This window comes from Salmo salar, chromosome 20 (genome assembly GCF_965601325.2).
Source record: "Salmo salar chromosome 20, fSalSal1, whole genome shotgun sequence".
Classification (NCBI taxonomy): domain Eukaryota; kingdom Metazoa; phylum Chordata; class Actinopteri; order Salmoniformes; family Salmonidae; genus Salmo; species Salmo salar.
The window spans coordinates 88,997,568-89,022,062 of NC_138310.1; the positions used below are offsets into that span (position 1 = coordinate 88,997,568).

The window sequence follows — 24,495 nt, forward strand, 5'->3', positions numbered from 1 at the left end:
CCATCACTACATGGCGCCCAGCCTCACTACATGGCGCCCACCATCACTACATGGCGCCCAGCCTCACTACATGGCGCCCACCATCACTACATGGCGCCCAGCCTCACTACATGGCGCCCAGCCTCACTACATGGCGCCCACCATCACTACATGGCGCCCACCATCACCACATGGCGCCCACCATCACTACATGGCGCCCAGCCTCACTACATGGCGCCCACCATCACTACATGGCGCCCAGCCTCACTACATGGCGCCCACCATCACTACATGGCGCCCAGCCTCACCACATGGCGCCCAGCCTCACTACATGGCGCCCACCATCACTACATGGCGCCCAGCCTCACTACATGGTGCCCACCATCACTACATGGCGCCCACCATCACTACATGGCGCCCACCATCACCACATGGCGCCCAGCCTCACTACATGGCGCCCACCATCACTACATGGCGCCCACCATCACTACATGGCGCCCACCATCACTACATGGCGCCCAGCCTCACTACATGGCGCCCACCATCACTACATGGCGCCCAGCCTCACTACATGGCGCCCAGCCTCACTACATGGCGCCCACCATCACTACATGGCGCCCACCATCACCACATGGCGCCCAGCCTCACCACATGGCGCCCAGCCTCACTACATAGTATGATTGAAATGCAGTATACTTTACACCACTATTTCCTTTATTATTATTATTATTATTATTATTTAAAGAGCAAGAGCTCATTATTATCAATGTAAACAGACGTATCTACATCAATGTTTCATTAGTTTATGTTGTTGCTTGGCTCTGCATTGCAGATAGTACACCTGAAGAGATTCCAGTTTGTGAACGGTCGCTGGATCAAGTCTCAGAAGATCGTCCAGTTTCCCAGAGAGAGGTTTGACCCTAGTGTTTACCTGGCTCCCCGGGAGGCGGGGCTTAACGGGCTACACAGTGTGCAGAGCCGCAGCGAGGGGGAGGAGCTACTGAGGATAGGAGGAGGAGAAACCGTGTCCTCCATCTCCGCCCCTGCTGGGTTCCTCAACATCCTCAAAGGTCTGATATCATCCTGTCTACATCCCAAATGGGACCCTATTCCCTTTATAGTGCATAGTCCCTATGGATCCTGGTCAAATGTAGTGCACTTATATAGGGAATAGGGTGCCATCTGTCTCGCTCCTGTCTCAATCCTGGCTATGTTTCATTGCTTCATCTGTTTCAAGTGACTGTTGCTTCCAAGTCCCTGATTAGCTTGATGATAGCCCAGTGATCTGCAGTAGTTTCCCATTGTTAAACAAACCAGTCATTCGGAAAGAGGTAATAAAACACACTGAAACAACCGAAACCAGAGCAAGCATATATTTATATCTATTCATAGTGCACAATACACCACATAGCCCATATACACAGGAAGAATGAGGTCAAGCTGTTTTACTGAGTCTCGCTCTCTCTCTTTGTGTCTCCACAGCCTCTCCAGCTTCAGGCAGGAAGTCAGCCCCTCCCTCTTCCATCAGCTGTACCAGCAGCCCCTGCAGCAGCCCCAAGACAGGAGGAGGGTCAGGGGGCGCAGGCCACAGACAGACCCACCTCAGGCTCCCCCAGCTGGGCAGCCGTCACCGCCTCTCCAACAGCAAGGAGAACCTGGAGGGTAGTACCAGGGAGGGGGGCAGCGACTCCGACACCGAGCCCAGGGAGGGAAGACTGCAGGCGGACACGGAGGGTGGGCTCGTGGGAGTGAGGAGCGAGCCGGAGATGTCCACCACAGACGCACTTAGCAGCCTCAGTGACGTCATCGTGATGAACGGGGACAGCGGTGGCCATAGCAACGGGCCACAGCGCACGGAGGCCAGTACGGCGCCCAGCATGAACCTAGAGACAGCCACCGCCCTGCTGCACCAAAGAGACAACAGCCTGGAGAACATCTACAACTTATATGCAATTTCAGTGAGTGCTTCCAAAACTTCTTGGAGGTTAGCCTCCTAACCTATACCTCAGGAAGTTTGGATTTAGTTTAATATAGTTAGTTTAGGTGTGTGTGTGTGTGTGTGTGTGTGTGTGTGTGTGTGTGTGTGTGTGTGTGTGTGTGTGTGTGTGTGTGTGTGTGTGTGTGTGTGTATAGTTAGATATTTTGGGTTCTGACTGACTAGAAGGTTGGTGTAGATTAGAAAGCCTCTACGCCCCAAAATGGCACCCTATTCCCTATATAGTATACTACTTTTGACCAGGGCTGGCACCCTATTCCCTATATAGTATACTACTTTTGACCAGGGCTGGCACCCTATTCCCTATATAGTATACTACTTTTGACCAGGGCTGGCACCCTATTCCCTATATAGTATACTACTTTTGACCAGGGCTGGCACCCTATTCCCTATATAGTATACTACTTTTGACCAAGGCTGGCACCCTATTCCCTATATAGTATACTACTTTTGACCAGGGCTGGCACCCTATTCCCTATATAGTATACTACTTTTGACCAGGGCTGGCACCCTATTCCCTATATAGTATACTACTTTTGACCAGGGCTGGCACCCTATTCCCTATATAGTATACTACTTTTGACCAGGGCTGGCACCCTATTCCCTATAAAGTATACTACTTTTGACCATATCTGGCACCCTATTCTCTATATAGTATACTACTTTTGACCAGGGCTGGCACCCTATTCTCTATATAGTATACTACTTTTGACCAGGGCTGGCACCCTATTCCCTATATAGTATACTACTTTTGACCAGGGCTGGCACCCTATTCCCTATATAGTATACTACTTTTGACCAGGGCTGGCACCCTATTCCCTATATAGTATACTACTTTTGACCAGGGCTGGCACCCTATTCCCTATATAGTATACTACTTTTGACCAGGGCTGGCACCCTATTCCCTATATAGTATACTACTTTTGACCAGGGCTGGCACCCTATTCCCTATATAGTATACTACTTTTGACCAGGGCCCATATTGTGTTATTTAATAGGAGGTTCTCTCTCTCTCTCCACAGTACCATTCAGGTATCATGGGAGGTAATAGGAGGTTCTCTCTCCACAGTACCATTCAGGTATCATGGGAGGTAATAGGAGGTTCTCTCTCCACAGTACCATTCAGGTATCATGGGAGGTAATAGGAGGTTCTCTCTCCACAGTACCATTCAGGTATCATGGGAGGTAATAGGAGGTTCTCTCTCCACAGTACCATTCAGGTATCATGGGAGGTAATAGGAGGTTCTCTCTCCACAGTACCATTCAGGTATCATGGGAGGTAATAGGAGGTTCTCGCTCCACAGTGCCATTCAGGTATCATGGGAGGTAATAGGAGGTTCTCTCTCCACAGTACCATTCAGGTATCATGGGAGGTAATAGGAGGTTCTCTCTCCACAGTACCATTCAGGTATCATGGGAGGTAATAGGAGGTTCTCTCTCCACAGTACCATTCAGGTATCATGGGAGGTAATAGGAGGTTCTCTCTGTCTCTCCACAGTACCATTCAGGTATCATGGGAGGTAATAGGAGGTTCTCTCTCCACAGTACCATTCAGGTATCATGGGAGGTAATAGGAGGTTCTCTCTCCACAGTACCATTCAGGTATCATGGGAGGTAATAGGAGGTTCTCTCTCCACAGTACCATTCAGGTATCATGGGAGGTAATAGGAGGTTCTCTCTCCACAGTACCATTCAGGTATCATGGGAGGTAATAGGAGGTTCTCTCTCCACAGTACCATTCAGGTATCATGGGAGGTAATAGGTGGTTCTCTCTCCACAGTACCATTCAGGTATCATGGGAGGTAATAGGAGGTTCTCTCTGTCTCTCCACAGTGCCATTCAGGTATCATGGGAGGAGGACATTATGTGACCTATGCCAAAAACCCCAACAACAAATGGTACTGTTACAATGACAGCAGCTGTAAGGTAAGAACACACACTCACACACTCATCCTCTACTAATAGTCAATATAATCTAGCAAACCAATTAGTCACTTTAAGGACTAGACATCTCTTTTCAAGTGCGTACTTGTTTTCCGTATCCTCCCTAGGAAGTGCACTCAGAGGAGATGGACACGGACTCCGCCTACATCCTGTTCTATGAGCAGCAGGCAGTGGACTACTCTCAGTTCCTACCAAAGACTGATGGCAAGAAGATGGCCGACACCACTAGCATGGACGAGGACTTTGAGTCTGACTACAAGAAGTACTGTGTCCTGCAGTGATCAGGATCACACCCTCGACCGACCCACCTACCCTTCAACACTCTGCCTGTAACTCTGGACCGACCCACCTACCCCTCAACACTCTGCCTGTAACTCTGGACCGACCCACCTACCCCTCAACACTCTGCCTGTAACTCTGGACCGACCCACCTACCCCTCAACACTCTGCCTGTAACTCTGGACCGACCCACCTACCCCTCAACACTCTGCCTGCAACTCTGGACCGACCCACTCAGCCATACACGTATGGAAAGGAAATTACACAACGCTTCTTCTTCAGCCCGTCACTGGTCGCCAAGAAGCACAAAATGGTCATCACAAACTGAAGCACTTGTTTTCGTATATCAGTGGGTTCCCCTTGTTGTTTTGAAGGCTAGTGACAAGGTTGCCAAGAGAACAACATTTTAAGCCCCACATAAAGCACTAAACTGGTGTACATTTAGCCTGAGGGACCCCCCCCCCCCCCCCCGTATGTGTGTTGGATTGTCATCACATAAAGCACTAAACTGGTGTACATTTAGCCTGAGGGACCCCCCCCCCCCCCCCCGTATGTGTGTTGGATTGTCATCACATAAACTGAGATTGCTTTCCTGTTGTGCGTCTTCCTCCGCTGCAGCCATCAAAATATGTCCACACAACCTACATAATGTCTGGCTCTATAACTCTATACAGTAACGGTAGGATGAAGATTATTGTGTTGTTTTATTGATAACATCTCCCTTGGAGAACCCCTTTATGTTCCTTCTTCAGTAGCGATACTGTCAGTACAAAAACAACTCGTATTGCTACCTCACTGTCGCTTGCATTTCATTGGCCAATTGGAACTGTAAAATATCTGTGACAATATTAAAACCTCACACACTTCCTCTTTTGATGTCCACACACACACACACACACACACTTCAGAAAATGATGATCTCACTTTATGAAGAAAGATTCCACAAAATCGAGGTGTTTGACCAAAATGTGGCTCTTGCCAAGCAGCTGCCAAAACAAAAATGTGTGATTGCTGATCAACATCGAATGAATTTAGGGCGTTGATTGTAGTCGTTTTAACTCACAAGCTTGAGTTTAAATCTGGGTTATGTTCTGGACAGGTGCCATAGAGGATGTTTCAGAGATTCATATATATATATATATATTTTTTTTTTTATTTGTTCTCTCTTTCTCCAAATACTTATTTTATTGAGATGTATTTTTATTGTATTTTTTTTAATGCACAATTTGGTTCATTTAAAGGTTGTTGTCGTCTCTGTTTGTCTACAGTACGTTGTAGGGAGCTAGTCTGATACTGTAAATGAATAGGGTACATCCCAGATGGCACCCTAATTCCCTAGTGCACTACTTGTGACCTGGGCCCATAGGGAATTGGGTGCCGTTTGGGATGCAGGCTAGGACTGCCTGTCAAATTTCCATGTTATATCTAGTCTTCACTGCCCCATTCTCTCAACAATACCATGTTATATCTAGTCTTCAATGCCCCATTCTCTCCACAATACCATGTTATATCTAGTCTTCAATGCCCCATTCTCTCCACAATACCATGTTATATCTAGTCTTCACTGCTCCATTCTCTCAACAATACCATGTTATATCTAGTCCTCAATGCCCCATTCTCTCAACAATACCATGTTATATCTAGTCTTCAATGCCCCATTCTCTCCACAATACCATGTTATATCTAGTCCTCAATGCCCCATTCTCTCCACAATACCATGTTATATCTAGTCTTCAATGCCCCATTCTCTCCACAATACCATGTTATATCTAGTCTTCACTGCCCCATTCTCTCAACAATACCATGTTATATCTAGTCTTCAATGCCCCATTCTCTCAACAATACCATGTTATATCTAGTCCTCAATGCCCCATTCTCTCAACAATACCATGTTATATCTAGTCTTCACTGCTCCATTCTCTCCACAATACCATGTTATATCTAGTCTTCACTGCCCCATTCTCTCAACAATACCATGTTATATCTAGTCCTCAATGCCCCATTCTCTCAACAATACCATGTTATATCTAGTCCTCAATGCCCCATTCTCTCAACAATACCATGTTATATCTAGTCCTCAATGCCCCATTCTCTCCACAATACCATGTTATATCTAGTCCTCAATGCCCCATTCTCTCCACAATACCATGTTATATCTAGTCCTCAATGCCCCATTCTCTCCACAATACCATGTTATATCTAGTCTTCACTGCCCCATTCTCTCAACAATACCATGTTATATCTAGTCTTCAATGCCCCATTCTCTCAACAATACCATGTTATATCTAGTCCTCAATGCCCCATTCTCTCAACAATACCATGTTATATCTAGTCTTCACTGCTCCATTCTCTCCACAATACCATGTTATATCTAGTCTTCACTGCCCCATTCTCTCAACAATACCATGTTATATCTAGTCCTCAATGCCCCATTCTCTCAACAATACCATGTTATATCTAGTCTTCACTGTCCCATTCTCTCAACAATACCATGTTATATCTAGTCCTCAATGCCCCATTCTCTCAACAATACCATGTTATATCTAGTCCTCAATGCCCCATTCTCTCAACAATACCATGTTATATCTAGTCTTCAATGCCCCATTCTCTCAACAATACCATGTTATATCTAGTCCTCAATGCCCCATTCTCTCAACAATACCATGTTATATCTAGTCTTCAATGCCCCATTCTCTCAACAATACCATGTTATATCTAGTCTTCAATGCCCCATTCTCTCCACAATACCATGTTTTTATCATTTCAATCAGCTGCTAGATAAAATAATCTGTGGTAAAACACTACTTAAAGTGTGCTGTCATTTGGTCTTCATAGCGCTGTCATAAGTATGATATATATGTCATAACACACTATGATGGTTAGTGATGACCCACATTTCATGGCAGGTATGCTGACAGGTGTTATGGCATCTTTTTAACAACACTAGGAAGACTACGGTAGTGCACATTGCTAGATCTGTTCGTGACTGTGGCCAAGCCGCTTGCCAAATGTCTGCTTCCTCTGTCTGTCATACATGTGTTTCCATGTCGACTTGGCAGAGATGTGACATAGTCAAGCCAAAGTGTTACACAGATTCTACTGGCCAATCAAAGGCTCACATTTTAGTGCTCTGAGAAAGATCAAACCTGATTTGGGGCGGTTGTCACTAGTTACCACAGCCACAAAGTCGAAATTGGCTATATTGTACAAATTCATGATTACAAAAAATATGCTTTTTGTTCTTATTTTAAGGTTTAGGCATAAAGTTAACAGTGTGGTTATGTTTAAAAACAGATTTTTAAGAAGATAAGTTTTAGAAATTGATGGGGTTTAGTCATAATTATGACATTGTGGCTGTGGTAACTAGTGATGACCGATTTGGGCAGAAAGACTGCATTATCAGGAGATTTTAGTTCAGTGGACTGTCAGAGGAGACGTTGCCCTTTGTTCCGATACTTGAGAAATGCATCCTTCCTACATTCCTTGAAGTAATCACAGAGCTGAAGTGGTTGGGTTGGTGAAAGTACCATGGTGGTAACCTTCGATTGTAGCTATCCAATCACTTATAGATATGTGATTACCTTAAGGAAGGAAGGACGCATTTCTAAAGTATTGGAACAGGCCCAGTGTACTGGAAGAATGCACCTGAACCACTTTATTTTATTTCACCTTTAACTTTAAAGTCATTGAGATATTTTTGTTTTTTGTCTGGCTTTTAGTAGCAGCTCTTCTGTAGAGCGGCCATCTTTTTACGTCACCGCTGTGAACAGATGTCTGTTTCTTCCCAGGAAAACAATACGATACTCAACGGTTCTCGTTATTTAGGATTTCTAAACGTTCGACTATAGTGAGGTTGTCCTCCAAGCAAGTTCCAGATTCATTCAGGAGAATGTTAGGGTGATCCTTAAAGATTCATTCAGGAGAATGTAGGGTGATCCTTAAAGTTAACCCCTTCAAAAGTTGTTGATACTATATTTTTTTTGGGGGGGGGGGGGGGGGGATTATGATCGTCATGGATGCACTGGATAACATTTCTGTCATTGAATGAAATGGTATTTTCCTTGTCAGAAAATGTATTGTGAGATTAATGCAGATTGAATTACTGAACGTTCTTTTGTCTTTTTTTTAATATATTTCTCTTCCCACCCACTGTAAAACGATGTCTAACTATTGAATGTTATAGGGAATTTTGTCCATTATTTTAAATACACTCTACATGACCAAAGGTATGTGGACACCTCCTGGTCGAAAATCCCATTCCCAAATCATGGGCATTAATATGGAGTTGGTCCCGCCTTTTGCTGCTATAACAGCCTCCAGTCTTCTGGGAAGGCTTCCCACTAGATGTTGGAACATTGCTGCTGGGACTTGCTTCCATTCAGCCACAAGAACATTAGTGAGGTGGGGCACTGATGTTGGGCGATTAGGCCTGGCTCCCAGTCGGCGTTCCAATTCATACCAAAGGTGTTCGATGGGGTTGAGGTCAGGGCTCTGTGCAGGCCAGTCAAGTTCTTCCACACCGATCTCGACAAACCATTTCTGTATGGACCTCACTTTGTGAACGGGGGCATTGTCATGCTGAAACAGGAAAGGGCCTTCCCCAAACTGTTGCCACAAAGTTGGAAGCACAGAATCATCTAGAATGTCATAGTATGCTGTAGCGTTAAGATTTCCCTTCACTAGAACTAAGGGGCCTAGCCTGATCCATGAAAAACAGCCCCAGACCATTATTCCTTCTCCACCAAACATGGAATCCGCCAAACACAAATTCGTCCAATGGCTGAGAGCTGTACGCCACTCCAGCCGATGCTTGGCATTGCGCATTTTAGGCTTGTGTGCGGCTGCTCGGCCATGGAAATCCATTTCATGAAGCTCCCGACGAACAGTTCTTGTGCTGACATTGCTTCAAGAGGCAGTTTGGAACTCGGTATTGAGATTGTGTGGCCTACCACTTTGCGGGTGAGCTGTTGTTGCTCCTAGATGTTTCTACTTCACAGTAACAGCACTTACAGTCGACCAGAGCAGCTCTAGCAGGGCAGAAATTTAACGAGCTGACTTGTTGGAAAGGTGGCATCCTATGACGGTGCCGCATTTGAAAGTCACTGAGCTCTTCAAGTAAGGCCATTCTACTGCCAATGTTTGTCTATGGAGTTTGCATGGCTGTGTGCTTGATTTTTATACACCTGTCAACAACAGGTGTGACTGAAATAGCCAAATCCACTCATTTGAAAGGGTGTCCATACTTTTGTATATACAGTGTACATCACTTCATTCCAATAGAACAGTCCCATGTTCCAATGTTTACACTAGCATACAGTAGCACTTAGAATGCCTACCCAATACATTGCTTCATACTAAGTAGTGGTTTAGTGTGGATATCTGAACCGCATATCCAAGTCAAACAAAGCGGCTTTCTACATTTTGCTTGAGAAGAGTCCCAAATGGCATCCCCAATATACCCTTTGGAGTGCCCCATTTGGGACTTGGTTTGTAGCGATGCAGTGGCTCTGAACTCTGCTGTATGGGCTAGATGTGCCCTGCACTGAGACTCATTTAAGCGAGACAGGAAATTAGGACTTGTGTCACAAACATCACCCTATCCCTATGTCGTGCACTACTTTTGACTAGGGCTCTGGTCAAAAGTAGTGCACCATGTAGGGAATAGGGTGGCATTTTATACCTTGCCCTTTACCGCATCTTCAGCACTCTTTACCAGCAGCAAGCACAGAGATGCCATCCTGGAACCCATGGCCCTACTGGTTCACTTCAGATCCAGTCAGCTACATTTTGTTCTGGATTCCTATGAGCATTTCAATCCTGTGAAGCCCAGGGCTAATGTATTAACTGACCAGTGAACACCCCTCCCTCTGTGGCAGGATGGTATGACCCGTTGGCAGATAGTGCAGTCTACTACTGAAATTATTACTTTTTGTCCTCCCTTATTTTTGATGGATCAGAAAGAGATGTATTAATTTAAATTATCTTTTTATTTTGTAAAAAGTGTTTAAAGAATAAAAATGATATTGCACTGACATTGAAAATGTACATAAAGTGTTTTGTAAATAAGCCGTTAAAACAGATGTATTTGAATATGAACTGTAAAAGAGAAAACAATACTGTACTTGTAGTTGTATATGGTGTGATGATACTGTTGATCTGTAACTAATATCCAAGCAACACATTCAATACAACAGATGCAATTAAGGCATTCATTTGATGGGTTGGTTTTCTTGTGTGTGCGTGCAGTTGTCTGACGTGTGTGTGTGTGTGTGTGTGTGTGTGTGTGTGTGTGTGTGTGTGTGTGTGTGTGTGTGTGTGTGTGTGTGTGTGTGTGTGTGTGTGTGTGTGTGTGTGTGTGTGTGTGTGTGTGTGTGTGTACGTGTGTGTGTGTACGTGTGTGTGTGTGTACGTGTCAGAGAGTGAGGGCTCCAATCATGCTTGCAGCAGGCCCATCCTGCAGGTCTAGGTATTGTGAGATGAGTTCGTATCTGTGAGCGGAAACCCCAACCTTCCACGTTTAGTCCGTGTCTCTTTCTGCAGAACAGACCAGCTAGCAGCTGTGGTGGTTGGAACAGTTACTTCCCCGAAACAAAGACTCACAGCATGTTATTTATGACTGACCCCAAAAAAAACTACAGACAGTCGGTGCGTCCTAAATGGCAACCTATTCCTTACATAGAGCCCTATGGGCCCTGGTCAAAAGTAGTGCACTGTATAGGAAATGGGGTGCCATTTGGGACGCAGATGGGACCGAACTTCACTGTGAAGCATCTATTTCCAACTGAAGAAGTTTTGTCTATTTGGCTGTCTGCTTCGTACTCCTCCATATAGATCATATCATTCGTATTCATTATATCCTTCACTGCCCATAATTGATCTGAAAGAAAGGTCATACGATACGGATAGTTCCTCCAACATTTCGTGGACCTGGGTGTTCGTTGTATAGATGCTGTAAGTGTCTCTGTCAGTCAGACGGCTCGGTCTCGGCGTCAGGGGTTTTCGAAAACCACGGAATGCTACTGTGCATTTCCCCTCTCCGTGCAGTGTGCTTCTCGAGCAAACAAAAACCCCTCCTTCTGACTCCAATAACACAGGATATGATGTATTCTATTTCCTCTCAACGGGTGTCTTCTCTTCAAGGGGTCTCAGAGAAAAGCAGATAGTAGGCTATCACTGTTATCTACAGAGAATCATTCTGTGAGTTACGTCTAGAGGACGTCCAGGTATGTTGTTGGGCAGTGCCAGTTTAAAAAGTTAGTGCAGTGTGTTATGAAACAGATGTATACTCACCAGGGACCCTTTTTGAGAGGACAGGTAGGGTTAGACAAGTAGGTAGGTGGCGGTCTCTGTTCTTTTACAAGGACTTCTGAATCCTCACTGACATGCTGTCTGCATGAACAAGGATGAGTGACTGGATGACATGACGGCCTCCATGAACAATTCAACCACCCAATTCTCCAAGTGAGTTCACCTGGAATGGAAATGGAATTTAAGCCTATACCTCGATGTAATCTTATGTGAATAATTATATGTCTGAAAGTTAAGTACATTGCTGTACATAGTGGGACCTATCTTGTGTGCTTGTGTGTACCTAAACTCTCGTCTGGCACTTCCAGCATGAAGTTGGACCTACCTCATTACCTCCTCATCGGGGTGTGTCTGCTCATCATCCTGGTTTTCATAGTGCTGGGGACTCTGTGGCTGAAAAAGTAAGACGGCTCACCTCAATGTGTTTGTGAGAAATGGTCTGTATTCTACTTTTCGATTAAACATTGCGGTTTGAAGTTACGTGAGCCTGTGTCAGCTACTACTGTAGGGACGCTGAGCAAAGGAAAGCTGTGTAGACTTAGACTATAGATACTGTATAAGAGGAGATTCAGAAGGGGCCAAGCACTGCGTCTCCCAACAACTGCAAATTAACAACCTTCAGCAATTTTGGAATTAAATTAATAAGCGGATCCAAAAAAGAGTTACAAAAAAATTGAAATCATACTGGAAAATGGTGAACTTGATCATCAGAGGAATTGTGTAATGGATAACTGGAAGAATGGTTTTGCTAACCTATTTTCAGGCAATAATATACCATCTTGTGTTTGATGATGACTTAAATTATACTTATAACTTATAGAATCGGTTGGAAATTGAGATGAAATAGGGCTGGATAAACCTCAAACTCATTCCCGACTGAAACATTTACTATGGAGGAAGTTGGGGAAGGCTTTTGAAAAAGGCAATAACAAGAAGAAAAACGACAGGAATTGAGGAGCTTCCAAAAACGGTCTGAAAATCTCCTAGGTTACTGCAGATTCTATTATGTCCTTTTTCAAATGTGTTTTGAAAATGGTACCATCCCTTCAACTTGGTACAGATCAATCATTCTAGCGTTCCAATAAACTACAGGTCAGCCTTATTAGCAGTCTATAGTTATACTCTGGGATCTTAAACGAGTTCAGTTATACTCTGGGATCTTAAACAACAGGTTCAGTTATTTTTTTTTAAACATTTTAGTCATTTAGCAGACGCTTTTATCCAGAGCGACTTACAGTAGTGAATGCATACATTTCATACATTTCACTTCATGCATTTTTTTTTTCTTTTTCGTACTGGCCCGCGGTGGGAATCGAACCAAAAACCCTGGCGTTGCAAACACCATGCTCTACCAACTGAGCCACAGGGAGCCAGTTATACTCTGGGATCTGAAACAACAGGTTCAGTTATACTCTGGGATCTGAAACAACAGGTGCAGTTATACTCTGGGATCTGAAACAACAGGTGCAGTTATACTCTGGGATCTGAAACAACAGGTGCAGTTATACTCTGGGATCTGAAACAACAGGTGCAGTTATACTCTGGGATCTGAAACAACAGGTGCAGTTATACTCTGGGATCTGAAACAACAGGTGCAGTTATACTCTGGGATCTGAAACAACAGGTGCAGTTATACTCTGGGATCTGAAACAACAGGTGCAGTTATACTCTGGGATCTGAAACAACAGGTGCAGTTATACTCTGGGATCTGAAACAACAGGTTCAGTTATACTCTGGGATCTGAAACAACAGGCTCAGTTATACTCTGGGATCTGAAACAACAGGTGCAGTTATACTCTGGGATCTGAAACAACAGGTGCAGTTATACTCTGGGATCTGAAACAACAGTTTCAGTTATACTCTGGGATCTGAAACAACAGGTTCAGTTATACTCTGGGATCTGAAACAACAGGTTCAGTTATACTCTGGGATCTGAAACAACACGTGCAGTTATACTCTGGGATCTGAAACAACAGGTGCAGTTATACTCTGGGATCTGAAACAACAGGTTCAGTTATACTCTGGGATCTGAAACAACAGGTTCAGTTATACTCTGGGATCTGAAACAACAGGTGCAGTTATACTCTGGGATCTGAAACAACAGGTTCAGTTATACTGTGGGATCTGAAACAACAGGTGCAGTTATACTCTGGGATCTGAAACAACAGGTGCAGTTATACTCTGGGATCTGAAACAACAGGTTCAGTTATACTCTGGGATCTGAAACAACAGGTTCAGTTATACTCTGGGATCTTATACTCTGGGATCTGAAACAACAGGCACAGGTATACTCTGGGATCTGAAACAACAGGCTCAGTTATACTCTGGGATCTGAAACAACAGGTTCAGTTATACTCTGGGATCTGAAACAACAGGTTCAGTTATACTCTGGGATCTGAAACAACAGGTTCAGTTATACTCTGGGATCTGAAACAACAGGTTCAGTTATACTCTGGGATCTGAAACAACAGGTTCAGTTATACTCTGGGATCTGAAACAACAGGTGCAGTTATACTCTGGGATCTGAAACAACAGGTTCAGTTATACTCTGGGATCTGAAACAACAGGTTCAGTTATACTCTGGGATCTTATACTCTGGGATCTGAAACAACAGGTTCAGTTATACTCTGGGATCTGAAACAACAGGTGCAGTTATACTCTGGGATCTGAAACAACAGGCTCAGTTATACTGTGGGATCTGAAACAACAGGTGCAGTTATACTCTGGGATCTGAAACAACAGGTTCAGTTATACTCTGGGATCTGAAACAACAGGCACAGTTATACTCTGGGATCTGAAACAACAGGTGCAGTTATACTCTGGGATCTGAAACAACAGGTTCAGTTATACTCTGGGATCTGAAACAACAGGTGCAGTTATACTCTGGGATCTGAAACAACAGGTTCAGTTATACTCTGGGATCTGAAACAACAGGTTCAGTTATACTCTGGGATCTGAAACAACAGGTTCAGTTATACTCTGGGATCTGAAACAACAGGCACAGTTATACTCTGGGATCTGAAACAACAGGCACAGTTATACTCTGGGATCTGAAACAACAGGCTCAGTTATACTCTGGGATCTGAAACAACAGGCTCAGTTATACTCTGGGATCTGAAACAACAGGTGCAGTTATACTCTGGGATCTGAAACAACAGGTTCAGTTATACTCTGGGATCTGAAACAACAGGTTCAGTTATACTCTGGGATCTGAAACAACAGGCACAGTTATACTCTGGGATCTGAAACAACAGGCTCAGTTATACTCTGGGATCTGAAACAACAGGTGCAGTTATACTCTGGGATCTGAAACAACAGGTTCAGTTATACTCTGGGATCTGAAACAACAGGCTCAGTTATACTCTGGGATCTGAAACAACAGGTTCAGTTATACTCTGGGATCTGAAACAACAGGCACAGTTATACTCTGGGATCTGAAACAACAGGTGCAGTTATACTCTGGGATCTGAAACAACAGGTTCAGTTATACTCTCGGATCTGAAACAACAGGTGCAGTTATACTCTGGGATCTGAAACAACAGGCACAGTTATACTCTGGGATCTGAAACAACAGGTTCAGTTATACTCTGGGATCTGAAACAACAGGTTCAGTTATACTCTGGGATCTGAAACAACAGGTTCAGTTATACTGTGGGATCTGAAACAACAGGTGCAGTTATACTCTGGGATCTGAAACAACAGGTGCAGTTATACTCTGGGATCTGAAACAACAGGCTCAGTTATACTGTGGGATCTGAAACAACAGGTGCAGTTATACTCTGGGATCTGAAACAACAGGTGCAGTTATACTCTGGGATCTGAAACAACAGGTTCAGTTATACTCTGCGATCTGAAACAACAGGTGCAGTTATACTCTGGGATCTTATACTCTGGGATCTGAAACAACAGGCACAGGTATACTCTGGGATCTGAAACAACAGGTGCAGTTATACTCTGGGATCTGAAACAACAGGCACAGTTATACTCTGGGATCTGAAACAACAGGTGCAGTTATACTCTGGGATCTGAAACAACAGGTTCAGTTATACTCTGGGATCTGAAACAACAGGTTCAGTTATACTCTGCGATCTGAAACAACAGGTGCAGTTATACTCTGGGATCTGAAACAACAGGTTCAGTTATACTCTGGGATCTGAAACAACAGGTTCAGTTATACTCTGGGATCTGAAACAACAGGTTCAGTTATACTCTGGGATCTGAAACAACAGGTTCAGTTATACTCTGGGATCTGAAACAACAGGTTCAGTTATACTCTGGGATCTGTCAACAACAGGTTGGGGTCAATCATATCGAAGGCTGTACTGAAATCTAACAGTACAGCTCCCACAATCTTCTTATTATCAATTTCTTTCAACCAATCATCAGTCATTTGTGTCAGTGCAGTAGAGCATGGTGTTTGCAATGCCAGCATGGTGTGTGCAACGCCAGGGTTGTGGGTTCGATTCCCACGGGGGGGCCAGTACAAAAATGCATGAAATGAAATATATGAAATGTGTGCATTCACTACTGTAAGTCGCTCTGGATAAGAGTGTCTGCTAAATGACTAAAATGTAAAATGTAAATGTCCATGTTGAGTGCCCTTCTCTATAAGCATGGTGAACATCTGTTGTTCATTTGTTTACAGAGAAATAGCATTGTATTTGGTCAAAGACCATTTTTTCCCCCAACAGTTTGCTAAGAGCTGGCAGCAGGCTGATAGGTCTGCTGTTAGAACCAGTAAAGGCTGATTTACCTCTCTTGGGTAGCGGAAGTACTTTGGCTTCCCGCCAGGCCTGAGGACAAAGGTTCAGATTAAAGATATGACAGAAAAGGCTTTAGATGTGCCAAGTGAAACTGCAACAACAATACTTCAATAAATCTTGACATTAGATCTTCTCTAAGTATTACAGGGATATGGCTCTATATATATATATATATACAGCAACACTTCCCCCATAAGCATTCCTGTCTCTTCTATAGATGTTATATCCTTGTATTTCTACTGCTGTATCATCAAATGAATTATCTGAGTCTCAGAAAGTCTTCGGAAAGTATTCAAACCCCTTGACTTTTTCCACATTTTGTTACATTAGTCTTATTGTAAAGTTGATTCATCGTTTTTCCCCCTCATCAATCTACACACAATACCCCTAATGACAATTTTTTTTTAAACGTGTTTTTAGAGATTTTTGCTAATTTATTAAAAATAAAAACTGAAATATCAGATTTACTCAGTACTTTGTTGAAGGACCTTTGGCAGCAATTACAGCCTTGACTCTTCTTGGGTATGATGTTACAAGCTTGGCACACCTGTATTTGGGGAGTTTCTCCCATTCTTCTCTGCAGATCCTCTCAAGCTATGTCAGGTTGCTGTGCAGCTATTTTAGGTATCTCCAGAGATGTTCAATCGGGTTTAAGTCCGGGCTCTGGCTGGGCCACTCGGGGACATTCAGAGACTTGTCCCGAAGCCATTCCTGCATTGTCTTGGCTGGGTGCTTAGGGTCTTTGTCCTGTTGGAAGGTGAACCGTCATCCTAGTCTCAGGTCCTGACTGCTCTGGAGCAGGTTTCCATCAAGGATCTCTCTGTACTTTGCTCCGATCATCTTTGCCTTGATCCTGACTAGTCTCCCTGTCCCTGAAAAACATCCCCACAGCATGATGCTGCAACCACCATGCTTCACCATAGGGATGGTGCCAGGTTTCCTCCAGACGTGACGCTTGGCATTCAGGCCAAAGAGTTCAATCTTGGTTTCATCAGACTAGAGAATCTTGTTTCTCATGGTCTGAGAGTCCTTTAGGTGCCTTTTGGCAAACTCCAAGCGGGCTGTCATGTGCCTTTTACGCAGGAGTGGCTTGTGTCTGGACACTCTACCATAAAGGCCTGATTGGTGGAGTGCTGCAGAGATGATTGTCCTTCTGGAAGTTTCTGCCATCTTCACATGGGAACTCCACAGCTCTGTCTGAGTGACCATTGGGTTCTAGGTCACCTCCCTGACCAAGGCCCTCAGTTTGGCCGGGCAGACAGCTCTAGGAAGAGTCTTTATTTAAAGGGGTGGATCAGCTTTAATATTGCGGAAAGATTGTTGCTTCCATCAATGTAATTGTCTGCATTTCCAATCCCCCATATATTTCCAATCCCCCATATATTTCCAATCCCCCATATATTTTTGGGGTAAATATACATACATACATACATACATACATACATACATACATACATACATTAACACTTAGGCTTCTACCTTCAGTTTATGCATATTTTACAGACAATCTATTTTACACTAGTTATATTTTGTTTGTTTTTAGTCCTTCCTCTATTTCTGATGTCCATCCAGTTTGATTTATATTTGTAACTGTGCTATTTCACAAAGTTTCTGAACCTATATACATTTTACAGACCCCGTATGTTTTACATTGGTTATCTTGTTATTAGTCCCACCCTTCAGCTCCATTCAACCCCTCCCATCTATCTCTCTTAACACCATCCATTTTGGATTTCTATTTGCCATATATTTTTCAACTGTGCTGTGATGCTTCACAAAAGTACTGAACCTTTCTATTCTCATAGCTTCTACAGATTGTAAATTAAAGATTTTTTTTAAATTCTAAAATAATAATTATATTATTGATTGATTGACTATGGCTTTTCAAATCACCCAGTATTGCTATCTGCAGCGTTAGTTCTAGGTAAATGTTGCAATTCTTCAGCCATTCCTGGACCTGTGACCAAAAACAAGCTACATATGGACAGTACCAAAATAAATGATCTAATGACTCTGGCTCCTCACAGCAGAATCTGCAGAGCTGGGAAGATTGGATCCCCCATATATATAACATTATATTGATTGCAAGACGTTTGTATAATAATTTAAATTGAGAAATTTGAAGTTTTGAATCCGACGTTGTTTTGCGTGTCGAAAAATCTCTTCCCAACTATTTTGCAATTTATATGGCACAGCTGTCAAATGTTTGGTCCTTAATTGGTATGTTTTTACTCATCACAATTGTCTTTAACCATTTATTTTCTTTAATGCAGGGCTGACAGACAAGTTCCTTACTTTTTCCCCCTTCCACTTGCCTCTTCCATTTTTGTGGTAATGCTGCAATTAGTTGGTTGTAATTTTAGGTAGAGCAGAGTCTTGGTGGTTTCAAACTTCTTCCATTTAAGAATGATGGAGGCCGCTTGGGGACCTACAATGCTGCAGATATTTTTTGGTACCCTTCCCCAGATCTGTGTCTCGAACACAATCCTGTCTCGGAGCTCTACGGACAATTCCTTCGAGCTCCTGGTTTGGTTTTCGCTCTGACATAAACTCTCAACTGTGGGACCTTATATAGACAGGTGTGTGTGCCTTTCCAAATCATGTCCAATCATTTGAAGTTGTAGAAACATCTCAAGGATGATCAATGAAAACAGGATGTACCTGAGCTCAATTTCGCATCTCATAGCAAAGGGTCTGAATACTTATGTAAATACTGTTTTTAATTTGTAATATTGTGTGTAGTTTGCTGAGTATTTTTTTTTAAACAAACAATTTTAGAATAAGGCTGTAATGTAACAAAATGTCAAAATTCAAGGGGTCTGAATACTTTCCTAGTGCACTGTATAAATGTTATCTGATCTTAGCAAGTAATTGATTTCATGAACCTTATTTCTAAGGCTACATATATTAATATGGGCTATGTTCAGCCCTTTCCTGGGTAGCTTATCAGAGATAGACATAATACTGAAAAGACAAAACAAAGCACGATAAAAATTATATACATTCAGCAGTCCGTTAATCAATTGGTGTGGGTGTGTTTGCTGCGGGGTTGAAGCTACGAACCCATAGGCTTGGAACTCTCACCCATTCCAGGCTTCTGGGAAGGAGGGCGGACAATGAGCCTATCATAGTAGATGTAAGCAATGTCCTCACGCGTTCTGGCAGCTTTCGTGGCTGGGATAATTTCGTTCCTCTTCTGGCGCACAGCTTCAGGATAGTCCTCATTAAGGAAGATATAAGGCCTCTCAAGTTCTTGGCCCTTTCCAGAACAGCTACATTACCTTGTCCTTGAACCCCAGGAACTTGACCGCTATCGACCTGGGCCTCACACCTGGGCCGGTAGTGGGTTTTACCGTCCTGTGGGCTAACTCCACCTCAATCTTCCTGTGGTCCATTTTCAATTTCTCAGAGATAATTTCCCTCACTTTGTCCTCAGACTCCATCCAGGTCTCATGTGGAGATTCTGTAATTCCGTCACCAACCATGTTATTCCACCTTGATTGTCCCTAGAGATAATCAAATGTATCCGTCATTGTGATCATGGATTCACACACACAACTGATGTCCCCTCTCAATGACTTAAAGATTGCTGTCATCTTCCAGTTCTCCTGTTTTAAACTAATATAGCTGACCCTAGGAGAACTGCAAACCGTTCTTCAGGTCATGGACCTCTCTGGTCAGGTCCTCCATTCTTTTATTAGTTGACTCCACCCGTATTTGAACAAAACACTTGAAGCTATTTTCTTGTTGTTGTAACAACTGCTTGTAGAACTATTTGTGTTTGTTTAAAATATCCAGGACACCAATAATAAGAAGAGACTTGCTTGGACCAAGAAACACGAGCAATGGACATTAGATCGGTGGAAATCTGTCCTTTGGTCTGATGAGTCCAAATTTGAGATTTTTGGTTCCAACCGCCGTGTCTTTGTGAGACGCAGAGTAGGTGAACTGATGATCTCCACATGTGTGGTTCCCACCGTGAAGCATGGAGGAGGAGGTTTGAAGGTCCCTTGCTTGACACTGTCAGTGATTTATTTAGAATTCAAGGCACACTTAACCACCATGGCTACCATAGCATTCTGCAGCGATACGCCATCCCATCTGGTTAGCGCTTAGTGGGACTATCATTTGTTTTTCAATAATGACCCAAAACACCTTTAGATTGTGTAAGGGCTATTTGTCCAATAAGGAGAGTGATGGAGTGCTGTACCAGATGACCTGGCCTTCACAATCACTTGACCTCAACCCAACTGAGATGGTTTGGGATGAGTTGGACCGCAGAGTGAAGGAAAAGCAGCCAACAAGTGCTCAGCATATGTGGGAACTCCTTCAAGACTGTTGGAAAAGCATTCCAGGTGAAGCTGGTTGAGAGAACGCTTCAGTCTCCTGTGGACAGGTAAATGAGTTGAAGACTGAATGTTTTCCCACTCTGTTTGGAGTCAAATAAGGCAACATGCTCTTCCCAACTTTTTGTCATTTTTGTAAATGACTTGGCACCAGCAAATCAAGTGTTCTAACCTAGGAGTTCAATTAGATGACATGACATGACTTTGGGGATATTATTGTACACAGATGAAAATGTTCTCCTTCCACCCTTGAGAAAGGAACTCAGTGCTGTATTTAAGGAAGCAGATCTACCACACATATATTTAGAAACAAGTTACAATGCAATGTTAACATGATAAAACACAGGTTAAAACTAAGCTACAAAGACAAATGGTCAACGGACATAATGGCTAAAACCAAAACTCAGAACCTCCAACCAGATCAGAAATGGCTACGATCAGAACCTTATGAACCTTAACCTTTCACCTTGTGTGCCCAGTTAAGAACTGTGCATGATAGAGTAAAAACATTTTTGTAAATGTATTAAAAATGACTTATTTACATAAGTATTCAGACCATTTGCTATGAGACTCAAAATTGAGCTCAGGGGCATCTTGTTTCCATTGATCATGCTTGAGATGGAGTCCACCTGTGGTAAATTCAATTGATTGGACATGATTTGGAAAGACACACACCTGTCTATATAAGGTTCCACAGTTGACAGTGCATGTCAGAGCAACAACCAAGATATGAAGTCGAAGGAATTGCGGAGGAGTTGGATTGTGTTCAAGGCACAGATCTGGGGAAGAGTACTAAAATATTTCTGCCGCATTGAAGGTCCAAGAACACAGTGACCTCCATCATTCCTAAATGTAAGAAGTTTGGAACAACAAAGACTCTTCCTAGAGCTGGCCGCCCGGCCAAACTGAGAAATTGGGGGAGACGGGCCTTGGTCAGGGAGGTGACCAAGAACCTGATGTTCACTCCACCAATCAGGCCTTTATGGTAGAGTGGCCAAACGGAAGCCACTCCTCAGTAAAAGGCACATGACAGCCCGCTTGGAGTTTGCTAAAGTTACCTAAAGACTCTCAGACCATGAGAAACAAGATTCTCTAGTCTGATGAAACCAAGATTGAACTATTTGGCCTGAATGCCAAGTGTCACGTCTGGAAGAAACCTGGCACCATCCCTATGGTGAAGCATGGTGGTGGCAGCATCATGCTGTGGGGATGTTTTTCAGCAGCAGGGACAGGGAGACTAGTCAGGATTGAGGGAAAGATGAACGGAGCAAAGTATAGAGAGATCCTTGATGAAAACCTGCTCCAGAGCACTCAGGACCTCAGACTGGGGCGAAGGTTCATCTTCCAACAGGACAACGACCCTAAGCACACAGCCAAGACAACGCAGGGGTGGCTTCGGGACAAGTCTCTGAATGTCCTTGAGTGGCCCAGCCTGAGCACAAACTTGAACCTGATTGAACATCTCTGGAGAGACCTGAAAATAGCTGTGCAGCGACGCTCCCCATCCAACCTGACAGAACTTGAGAGGATCTGCAGAGAAGAATGGGAGAAACTCCCCAAATACAGGTGTGCCAAGCTTGTACCGTCATACCCAAGAAGACTCAAGGTGTCACGCCCTGACCTGAGAGAGACGTTTTTCTCTGTTTGGTTAGGTCAGGGTGTGACATGGGGTGGGCATTCTATATGTCATATTTCTATGTTGTTTTTTTCTTTTATTGGCCTAGTATGGTTTCCAATCAGAGGCAGCTGTCTATCGTTGTCACTGATTGGGAATCAGATTTAGGCAGCCATTTTTCCCTCCTTCAGTGTGGGATGATGTTTTTGTCAGCTCAGTAAGCCTGCAGAATGTGACGTTCGTTTTTTCTTTGTTTGTTATTTTGTTTGAGTGTTCTGAGTTACAATAAATATGAGCACTTTCCACGCTGCACCTTGGTCTACTCATTTTGACGATCGTCACACAAGGCTGTAATCGCTGTCACAGGTGCTTCAACAAAGTACTGAGTAAAGGGTCTGAATATTTATGGAAATGGATTTCATGCACTTAAAAAAAAAAAAAAGGCAAAAAACCCCCAAACATTTTGCTTTGTTGTTATGGGGTATTGTGATGTCATTATGGGGTATTGTGATGTCATTATGGGGTATTGTGATGTCATTATGGGGTATTGTGTGTAGATTGATTGATGGGGGGAAAAAACTATTTAATCAATTTTAGAATAACGCTGTAACGTAACAAAATGTGGAAAAAGTCAAGGGGTCTGAATACTTTTTGAATACACTGTACTACATAGTATATTGTCTGTCAGCCATTCCCATATGGACCATCTATACACGGAACATCCTCCCTTCTGGCTGTTCAGGTATCGTTCCCTGGAGAGGACCATTCGGGACCTGCGAGGAGGAAGGCCTCTGGGAAATGTACTTTCCACTCCAGACTCCCCGGTCCTCTCTCCTGCTTCCCTCAGCCCGCACCCCGTCACCTTGACAGAGAAGCTGGGGCAAGAGGACCCTGAGGAGCAGACATCACTACAGAGAAACAAGAACAGGTCTGTCACTAACAGACTGCTTTGGAGGCCACCACAACAGGTATGCATACATTTGCTACACACACACATGCGCATAGGACTATACACACACACACAGGAACACACACACAGATAGGATCTACAGACAGTGTGTATGGATGATGTACAGTAGGTAATAACCATATTGTATATCAGAGGAGGCTGGTGGGAGGAGCTATAGGAGGACGGGCTCATTGTAATGGCTGGAATGGAAGAAATGGAATGCTATCAAATCCACATTTTACTCAGTTCTATTAATTCCATTCCAGCCATTACAATTAACCCATCCACCTATAGCTTCCCCCACCAGCCTCCACTGTTGTATACAGTTTTAAAAGTATACAAAGTTGAGTAAGTCTATTAACAGTATAACAACCACATTGATGTGATTATCCCCAGGGTCCCCGCTTCACCAAGTCAGACCTCAGTCTGCTGCAGCTCATCAAGGCAGGGAAGGAGGGAGTCTTCTACAAGGCCAGGATGACACGGGGAACCTGCAAGGGACATGGCATGTTCACCTGCAAGATCACCAAAGAGGGTACAGTAGGCTAGGCTAGGCTAGGCTAGGCTAGGCTAGGCTAGGCTAGGTTAGGCAAGGCTAGGCTAGGTTAGGCAAGGCTAGGCTAGGCTTATATTAGTCCTATTTCACACATGTACAAGTGTGTATTAATAAGCGTGTGTAAATTGGAAATGTGTTTTTTTTTGCATGTCCCAACTCTTCTAGAGTCACCCTCAGAGAGTAGGGTCAGGGTCTGTATAAGGAATAGCGTGTTATTTGAGATGTACACAAAGAGCCAAGGCTCTACGCTGACCTTTTACAAGGAGGACATGTTGAGAAATGTAGGTGCACACAAAGAAATTTAGGGGCATAATGAAAAATATATGAATGAGTGATGGTATAGAACGGCATAGGCAAGATGCAGTGGATGGTATAGAGTACAGTATATACATATGAGATGAGTAATGTAGGGTATGTAAACATTACATGAAGTGGCATTGTTTAAAGTGGCTAGTGATACATTTATTACATCCATTTTTCCATTATTAAAGTGGCTGGAGTTGAGTCAGTATGTTGGCAGCAGCCACTCAATGTTAGTGATGGCTATTTAACAGTCTGATGGCCTTGAGATAGAAGCTGTTTTTCAGTCTCTCGGTCCCAGCTTTGATGCACCTGTACTGACCTCACCTTCTGGATGGTAGCGGGGTGAACAGGCAGTGGCTCGGGTGGTTGTTGTCCTTGATGATCTTTTTGGCCTTCCTGTGACATCGGGTGGTGTAGGTGTCCTGGAGGGCAGGTAGTTTGCCCCCAGTGATGCATT

The 24,495-nt window shown here is 43.6% G+C and overlaps 2 protein-coding genes across 4 annotated transcripts in view; both read left to right on the plus strand.

Moving 5' to 3' along the window:
* Window positions 1-10,406, plus strand: part of usp32 (ubiquitin specific peptidase 32) — a 105,582-nt gene extending 95,176 nt beyond the window's left edge. For 2 of the 3 annotated variants that reach the window (XM_014163631.3, XM_014163633.3), the window contains exons 31-34: window positions 812-1,049; window positions 1,462-1,937; window positions 3,809-3,901; window positions 4,027-10,406. In XM_014163631.3, the coding sequence (XP_014019106.2) occupies window positions 812-1,049; window positions 1,462-1,937; window positions 3,809-3,901; window positions 4,027-4,200 (981 nt within the window). In that variant the 3' untranslated portion in view covers window positions 4,201-10,406. Of the gene's footprint in view, window positions 1-811; window positions 1,050-1,461; window positions 1,938-3,279; window positions 3,761-3,808; window positions 3,902-4,026 lie in introns of those variants that run through there. The other variant, XM_082966797.1, reaches the window with a different exon arrangement.
* Window positions 10,407-11,113: 707 nt separating this feature from the next.
* The window catches only part of si:ch211-167j9.5 (fibroblast growth factor receptor homolog 1), a 32,135-nt gene continuing 18,753 nt past the window's right edge, over window positions 11,114-24,495 (plus strand). The window contains exons 1-4 of the mRNA XM_014163617.3: window positions 11,114-11,659; window positions 11,815-11,907; window positions 22,973-23,198; window positions 23,576-23,714. Coding sequence (XP_014019092.1) covers window positions 11,619-11,659; window positions 11,815-11,907; window positions 22,973-23,198; window positions 23,576-23,714 — 499 coding nt within the window. The 5' untranslated portion in view covers window positions 11,114-11,618. The remainder of the gene's footprint in view (window positions 11,660-11,814; window positions 11,908-22,972; window positions 23,199-23,575; window positions 23,715-24,495) is intronic.